Raw genomic sequence first — 8,646 nt, 5'->3', positions numbered from 1 at the left:
TCAGAGACAAAGAGACAGCATGAGCAGGGGAGCAGGGGAGCAGAGGAGGGGGGCAGAGGGAGAGGGAGAAGCAGGCTCCCCCCTGAGCAGACATATTGCTGGATCCCAGTACCCTGGGATCATGACCTGAGCCGAAGGCAGACACTTAACTGATTGAGCCACCCAGGTACCCCTGATTTATAAGTATTATTCTATGAAAATAACTTTATAAATAGCAGTTACACCTAGCCCTGGTTGTTTTGGTTTTTTTTAAAATATTTTATTTATTTGACATTGAGAAGAGCATAAGCAGAGGGAGCGGCAGGCAGAGTAAGAGAGAGAAGCAGGCTCCCCACGGAGCAAGGAGCTGGATTTGGGGCTTGATCCCAGGAATGAGGGATCATGACCTGAGCAGAAAGCAGAAGCTTAACTGACTGAGCCAGCCAGGCGCCCCAACCTAGTCCTAGTTATCTCCAGACTGACCCTATAAATTTCTTAAGAAGCTCCAGCTTAGTGGTTAAGACTATGGGTTCTGGAGCCAGGCTATCGAGATTCAAATCCTGGCCCCTCCATTAGCAAGATGAATTACAGTATCCTCTCGTTGTCTCGCTTGAAAATGGAGTTTACAACACTAACCACAAATAAGATCATTTTGAGGATTAAATGAATAATGCATGTCTTGTAAGCAACTCGTTGCCAGGCTGATGTGATAACCATTCAATAATCTGGCCGCTATATACAGTTTAAGCAAGCTTGATCATCACGTATCATCTTGCTCTTATTAGAGTAACATTAGCTTGCTCCGCCTACTCGGTTCTCCTGGGTGAGAAGGCCAGACCTGCGGGGAGGGGTCTGCACTTCTCCAGCTCTGCCTGGGAGTGGAAGCATGGCCCTATAGCTAGGGAGTGGTATTTTGAAATTTGCTTGGTCCACATCTAGATTACATCTTCCATCATAAGAGCGTCACTTACACGGAGAATATATTAATGTCCAACTGTTTGAGTCTGAATCACTGTCTCTTTCAGATGGTGCCAAACTCTGACCAAGATGCCAGGTATTAGCCCCCCTCAAGCACCAACACATAGTTAAGCGACAGGCTATAATCTGTCATTTCATCCATCTGCCTTAGGGTCTCTCCAACCATATGGTGAGCCCACCATGGATGGGTCTATGTCTTGTCCTCAGTGAGGCCATGAGGAGGGCAGTGTGGGAAAGGACATGGTCTCTTACCCCAAGAAGCTTGGGTCCAAATCTGGGCTCTGATAGTTTATAGGTAGGTGACCCTTAGCTCCCAAGGCCTTGTGTCCACATTCATAATTGTACCTTCCTTATACAGTCCTTGCAAGGACTGAGTGAGTTACAACAAGTACATCACAATAGTGCCTAGCATGTAGTGAGAAAAGCGGGAAGAAATCCTTTATTTTATAGCCTAGGTGTTTTTCAAGACGCAGTGAAAGCAGTTAAGTACTTTTTCCCTGTAGATGAAATACTAAAGTTCTGGAGATGGAGGATTATTTTGTGGAAAAAGATATTTACCTGAAACACTACTGATACTGTCAAGTATGTCCTCATCCTCATGGGTGAGCATAAACTCAGCTTCTGCTAATGAATGGGTAGCCACGGAGCTATTTCAGGAGGGAGACAGCACACAAAGAAACACAAGGACTAGATTCGTAGCGGTTAGGGAAGGTGGGAGAAGCAGGAACATAACCCTGAAGACAGCTTATCCAGCAAGGAACCTAACATGTTTAGTTATTTGTAAGAAAACAAAAGTTTCTTAGGACAAGTGGATGTTTTCCCCAAGATTTTCTCAAAATAGAAATTGAGAATGGGATAAGAGATTTGTTTTAACTTACATTTATGAGTAAGCACACGCTTGCTCTGTGGAGACACGTCCCTGGACTGCAGGCACTGGGCAATACTTTTTCATCTGGAATCTTTTTTAATATATTATTTTATTTTATTTTATTTGAAGATTTTATTTGACAGAGATCACAAGTAGGCAGAGAGGAAGGCAGAGAGAGAAGGGGAAGCAGGCTCCCCGCTGAGCAGAGAGCCTGATGCCGGGCTCGATCCCAGGACCCTGGGATCATGACCTGAGCTGAAGGCAGAGGCTTTAGCCCACTGAGCTATCCGGGAGCCGCTCATCTGGAATCTTATCTCCATCTTCTTATGGTCTGTGTTCTGCCCTCTGACCTGTGATAGGGTGACAAGCCACTAAAGTCTTGAGCATTCTGTTTCTCAATCTCTTTATTACGTATTCATCTCTGCCGATGTGACAGGCATTATTCTACTACGACTTTATCATACTGGGAATGTAGCTTAAATTGATAAAGGCTGAACTTACATGAGTTGTGAATAAGATCTAGATTCTGAGAGGCATTTTTCTTTTCTTAGGTATCCATCTTCTCCCCATCCCAGCTGGGGTCTAACACAGCACAAGGCACATGGTAAGTCCTCCCTACACAACTGTGTGAATAAATACACACTCTGGGATTTCACTTCAAGGGTGTTTACCCTTTTCTGTTCATCAGTGTGGCACCTGCCTCAAATGGCCAGTCTTGGATGGAGATGATTAGAAGCAAATAATCAAAGATCACCAATGGTAATTTGACATAAACACTGATTTATTTATAGTCTAGGAAGGGAGTGCCATATTATTCAAAGGAAAGTTCCCCTATATATCCCTGTAGTACATTTCAACCATGAACAACATAGCTTTAAATTTCTAGGTCTGTTATGTGCATATTTTTGAGAAATACCGTATAGTACCATACATAAATTTTCTCCTCCCAATAATTTCCATAGTATTTTCCATAATAAATTCCATAATATTTTCTTTTCCCCAGCTTACTTTATCATAAGAACACAGTATTTAATACATATAAAGACAACATACGTGTTAGCCAAGTGTTCAGGTGATCGGTAAGGCTTCCGGTCAGCAATAGGCTAGTAGGAGTTAAATTTTAAGTGAGACAAGAGACACAGATTTTTGACTTTGAAGGGAGTCAGCGCCCCAAAGCTCACATTGTTCAAGAGGGCAGAAGGAGAGAAGTACATCAAATCAGGTGAGATTCGGAGTGCAGGTGCTCGCTGGTTCCCAAGGCCAAGTGGAAACTCCTCTAAGCCAGTGGTCACTACGCTGGGTCACTTCTAAAAGGCGCAGGCCCCGTTAACGAGGTTGTCCGGGATGGGTTACCTACAGCCGTCCCGGGCTCAGCGTCCCTCACACGGCACACCTGACCTTGGCTTGAGGTTGGCCGAAATCTTCCCTGAGCGGGGCCGGGACGGTACAGCGGGGTTGATCGAGAAGGACCCGCCGGTCACCTGCCTCTCCGCTCATCTCTTCGTCAAAGGCGGAAGAGTCACACGATCTGAAGAGAAGCCAGAGTATCGCTCATCTTGGGAGCGGCCAGACCTCATTTCCCTCTTCTGTGGGGCCAGAGGCAGGCAAGCATGCGTGTGCACGTAGCAAAGCAAAGTTCAGGGACACAGGCTGCCCTGTACAAAGTGTAACGCGACAACACGTGAGAAGCTCTCCGAGAACTCCTTGCACCCCGGCGCTCCTAGCAGCAGGACTGACGACGGCCGACAGGCTTCGCCAGCAAGGGGGATGTCCACGGACGGAGACCGGGCACACGCGGTGAGGTACACGCGCACCAGCGTGTAAGGCTCAGCCGAGCAAGAACGAGCAAAGCGCGGCGGGGGTGACACCACGCGCGAACCTCGAACACACGGCGCCGAGCGACGGACCGGCCATGCGAGGTCACAGGCTCTCCGACTCCATCGTCAGCCAGTGTCGAGGACGGGGCCGTCCACAGACGCAGAAAGCAAACGGGGGCTTCCGGGCCTGGGGGACAGGACGGCAGCCGGTGCTTCGGGGCCACAGAGGCCGCCCTGGGGGTGAGGCGGCTGCGTGGGAAATACAGCTGGTGATGGCACGGCCGTGAAAATGCAGCGACTGACGCCCAGCTGTACCCCTGAAGACGGGGGACGGTCGCTCCCGTGAAGTGCGCCTCCGTACAAAGGAAGGGGAAACAGAAAGAACTTCAGGGCTGCCGTGAGCCCCACCGACACGAGAAAGCAGGAACGGACATGGGGGAGCCGGGATGCTGGACAGCCCAGGGGCACCGGGAGGGGACAGGCAGAAAGGGACATAGGGGTCCCGCTTCAGAATCTGACCAGAGGTCGCCAACACTTGAAAAGCAAACAAATAACACACATTTTCCAATGCGAAGCTCTTCAATGTCTCCAAATAACCAGGACTTCTAAACCGAGTCAAGGACCAAACAGGGGGAGAGCAAGACACCCCACAGGTGCGTTTTCGAGGCCAGTGACTGCACCTGGACGAGAGGGGCTGGGCTCTGCGGGGGGCAGCGTGGGCGCTGAGTGCAGCCTGGGCGCCGCCACCAAGCAGGGCGCCCCTGAGCCGCTCTGCCCACCTGGGACGTCTCCCACATCCTCCATATAAGCCTGGCAAGCACGTCCTCTCTGGGGAGGTTTCACAGCTTCTTTCAAAACAAATTTGCCAGAACTGCATTTCATACACGGTGCACAAACCAGCACACACCAAGACCACTCTTCCAAAAGGGGTTTCTGGTATTTAAAAAGTCACTTCAGTACAGACGATGCACAGGGAAACCATGTGCAAAAAGCCACGCCCTTCCCTTCCCAGGCTACAGCACTACAGCACACAGGAAACGTCGGGACCTCATGCCAAGCAACGGAAGTCCGTCACTGAAGGACAAACACCCCTTCAGGATTCATACAAAGGATCTGCAGCAGTCCAGCTCGGGAAAACAGAAAACAGAAGGCTGGGGGCCTGCGCTGGGGGGGATGGGGAACGGGGAGCTCTGCTGGTGGGGATCGCTGCGCTTTTGCAAGAGAACAGCTCCAGAACCGCCTTGGGAAACCACGTCCACCCACCGAGCATCAACCGTCCACCTACCGAGCATCAACCGAAAGGCACCTTCAAAATGGTTAAGGCGGTACATCTTAGGTCAGGATTTTTAGCTCCCCTAAAAGTCTGGACAACCATCCGATTCAAGGAGTCCCCACGGTAACTGTTGGGCGAGTGCACTTTTACGGTTCTCGAGAAATTATAGTTTCGGGGGTTTCGACCGAACCCAGTTTGGAGCTGGATCTACTTTAGAACATTAACTAATACGATGACTGTCTACAAGGACAGCAACAAAGCGACGACTCTAAGCAAAAACAATCCCAGTGTCCTGAGTCGCTGCCTTGTTTCTACAAACCGCTCACGAGCTTGTGCTCATCAACAGTCTGGACACCGAAATGTAAAACACAGACACATCGAGGAAAAGGAAAAAAAAAAAAGCAACCAAAAACCAGAACCAAAATGAAGTCAAAATTCGAGAGGGAGCTGATTTGGGCCCATGCTCTGGTGTTTTGTACAAAGAGAAAATACGACAAGACTCAGGATTTGGGAGGGGAAGGCGGGCTTCTGTCCATTTTACCTTTGGCCTGGCTTGCGGGCTGCGGGGCCAGAGGCGGCCTGGCTGTCTGGGCGATGACTGTCGTCATGGCCACAGGGCCCTGCAAGATTCTCAACCGTGGTCCCTGTGGCTGGGGCGGCCGCAGTGTGTGCGCGGGACGAGGACCGCTCTGCTCGGGGCTTCTCTGGCTTTCCCCAGAGCCGAACGGGGCCGACACCGCCGACACCGCCGCGTGGGGCTGCGGCAGCTCCCCCTCTCCGGCCAGGTTTAGCGCCACAGCCTGCTGAGCAGAGGAGGCCCTTTCTAGACTGGCTGCACCTCTCGCACTTGGACCCTGGGGCCCAGGCCGCTGAGGACCCCCAGTGGAGGCTTGCTGAAGTTGTTCTTGGGAAATCAAGTGATAGAGCCCCCGCTCTGGCGGCCGCGCTGTGTTCAAAAGGAGCGACTCTTGGGGAACCTCCAGGAGAGTTACTGGCCTGAGGCCGGAAGCGTGTTTTAAAAAAAACTGGACGCGGACCGGAGGACTCCGCGCTGCAGCGGGCACCGCACTGGGGGGCCGAGCGCCTGAGGGCAGGCTGCTGGGCTGGATCCCCGCAGGAGCCTTGGCGCCAGCCTGAGGGCCCTGCCCCGGGCCGGAGCCCCTCTCCAAAGCCCGAGCTCCGCAACCAGGGCCCGCCACTTGGAGGAGGCTGTGGCCCGCGGAGCTGGCCGTGACCTGGACGGCCGGGCTGCTCTGCAATGAGCCGGCGGGGGACGGGGTGGTCGCAGGCAGCCTGCCGACTCCAGGGCCCTGCTTCCCAGAGGATTTCGGGGACTTGGCCATGACCCGGGTGGCCGGGGCTCTCAGTGAGGAGCTGGCGGTGGGCAAAGTGCCTGCAGGAAACACGCTCACTCGAATCACTTCCACAGAGGATTTCTGGGCCGTGGCCGGGACCCGGGTGGCCGGGGCTCTCACGGACGAGCTGGCCGTGGACAGGGGGGCTGCAGGAAGCGCGCCCACTCCGGTCACGCTCACAGAGGACTGCTGGGAGCCGGCCGAGACCCGGCTGGCCGGGCTCCTCTGTGGGGCGCTGGCGGCGGACACGGTGGCTGCGGGAAGCGGGCTCCCTCGATTCACGTCCACGGGCGATTGCTGGGAGGGACTTGGTGGCTTAGGAGCGGGAGCAGGACATGGAGATTTACGAAAGCTGCTGCCCTCCCATGGAATAAAACTGTTCGCCGACCGGCTCGTTCCTGAGCTCCAGGGAAGTCTGATGCGCAGAGGTGGCCGTCCCACGCCTTCCCCCTGGACTGGAGACCGAACCGATGCCATGTCAGGCTGTTTTGGGTCGTTCCCGGGAGGAAGCCCACTGAGGCCGCCTGAGCCGTGCGACCCGGTGACCGTACAGCTGGCCTTCTGCGGGACGGCCAGCTCTGCCCCCGTGACCACCCCGCCAGCAGCAGTCTTTGATTCTGGAGGGACACCGCCTGAACAGTCATCTGTGCAGGGGTGCGGAGGAGACATCTGTCCCTCCCACCGGTCTTCCTTCCAGGGCCTTCTCGCTCCAGAGGAGGGTGGATTATTCAGCGGCGGCGACTTCGGGAAGGTCAGCTCCGTGCTCTGAGGCTCCTGGCCGGCTTCGCGGCCACACGCACCACCGTCCCTCACCTCGCCGGCTGCCCAGACTCCCGGAGGTGAGACGACCCGTTGGGCGGACCTCTTCCCTCTGGCATATTTCTGCACATCCACTTCCGAAGGCACCGCCAAGTCACAGGGTCTCCGCCTCCACGTATCTACGCAGCTCCCCGCCTTAGAAATTTTGAGGTCGTACCACGGACGGTCTTGGCGCTCCCTGCGTTTCCGGCAAGAGGCCCATACTGTCAGCTCAGGAGGAGGGGGACAAGCAGACAGCTCCCGCTGCCGATGCAGAGAGGAGGCAGAGTACCTCCTGAAGCTCCTTTTCATCGGCCCAGTGTTCATCTTTTGCTTGTTATAGAGCAGCCTGTTCGCCGTGCAGGCTACTGCTACAGAAGGATCCAGACACAGGGGCTCAGCGGTGGCCAAGATCAGCTGGCTCTCAAGCGACAGTTTGTCCTCCTGGGTCCATTCCTGGCCATCGCTGGTCATGGACTGCACGTCGCAGGCTAACGTCTGCATGGTGGGGCGCAGGAGAATGTGCCTGCTCTGGTAGCCCGGAGGTTCCCCACCGCTGCACTGCCTGTAGTCCCGCACCTGCGCTATGACGCACCCGCACTGGAAGAGGTTCACCTCCGATTTTTCCAGCACGTCCAGCAGAGCGGGAGGTAGTTCTTCAGCATCCAGGTATTCGAGCAATTCGCGTTCTTCGTAGGGCAGCCGGACGGTCTCCGAATACGCTCCGTGTTTCCCCTGGAGCATCAGCGAATATCCCCCCTCTCCCCGGTGCAGGTTGACCACTAAACAAGGCAACGACTCTCTCCTCACGAGCTTCTCTAGCAAGTTCACGTTGCTTCTTAGCTCCTCCGGAGCCTCAGGCTCTCTCCCACATTCTTCCACGTAGATGTCGTAAAGCTTCTCGTAGAGAGATGCTTCCCCACTCGACGAGCCTCTCCTCTTTGGAGGCCTCTGCTGGGCGCCTGCGATGACATAGTCCGCACGGTCCAAAGCCCTTTCCAGGGCCTGTTGCATCGTGGTGCGAAAGGGGCCCTAAAGACAAGAGAAAACGCAAGTGCCTTGAGGAGCGGGCCGAAAACCCCGGCTTTCACGTCGAGGTAGAGTCCGGCCCGCGCCGCAACTGCCCCGCGGCGCGGTGAGCCAGGAGCCTCAGTTCCCAGTGCACGGCCGGGAGCCCGCCCCAGGAAAGCAGCACACGACATACCTGCGATCAGGGGAAAACACCTACACGTGCCCGAGTCGCCACCGCGGGTCCCGACTCCTCGCAGGCGGGGCCGGAAGTGGGCGGCTGGGCGCACCCCTTCCCGCCCTCCCTGCTCTTCCCCCGCCCCCCGTCCCCGCCCCCTGCGGGAGCAGCCGCTGGTGCGCATGTGCTCTCTCTGCAGGCCGCCAAGGCAGGCCTCAAGCCTCCTCCTGTTGTTGCCTCCGCCCCGGGGCCACGAGGCCCAGGGCCCGCACTCCCGCGGCAGGGCCACCCCTTGGCTTTGCGCTTAAGGCCCAGGGCATGGCGCCACCGCCGCCGCCGCTGCCGCCGCGCAGGCAAGGATCCGAGGAATACGCCCTCTCCGGTCCCAGGTC

At 55.3% G+C, this 8,646-nt stretch overlaps 1 protein-coding gene across 1 annotated transcript; it reads right to left on the bottom strand.

Annotated features, from left to right (window-relative positions):
- Positions 1-3,462: 3,462 nt before the first annotated feature.
- LOC122896702 (transcription factor SPT20 homolog) lies at positions 3,463-8,082 on the bottom strand. Its single transcript, XM_044234757.1, has 3 exons — positions 6,478-8,082; positions 5,457-6,150; positions 3,463-3,704 (listed from the first exon to the last, which is right to left on the bottom strand). Exons 1-3 carry the CDS (start codon positions 8,080-8,082, stop codon positions 3,463-3,465), a joined length of 2,541 nt encoding a protein of 846 aa, XP_044090692.1.
- Between the last annotated feature and the right edge of the window lie 564 nt (positions 8,083-8,646).

This window comes from Neovison vison, chromosome X, assembly GCF_020171115.1.
Source record: "Neovison vison isolate M4711 chromosome X, ASM_NN_V1, whole genome shotgun sequence".
Taxonomy (NCBI): Eukaryota; Metazoa; Chordata; class Mammalia; order Carnivora; family Mustelidae; genus Neogale; species Neogale vison.
This window is presented reverse-complemented; position numbering and strand designations above follow the sequence as displayed.

Coding starts and splice junctions, on each gene's coding strand:
- LOC122896702 (XM_044234757.1), bottom strand. CDS start 8,082: ATGCAACAGGCCCTGGAAAGGGCTTTGGACCGTGCGGACTATGTCATC. Junction 6,151..6,477: donor AGAGGAGCCCGGCCAGCCGG/GTCTCGGCCGGC, acceptor CCGGCCGTCCAG/GTCACGGCCAGCTCCGCGGG. Junction 3,705..5,456: donor GCCCGCAAGCCAGGCCAAAG/GTAAAATGGACA, acceptor CGTGTGTTCGAG/GTTCGCGCGTGGTGTCACCC.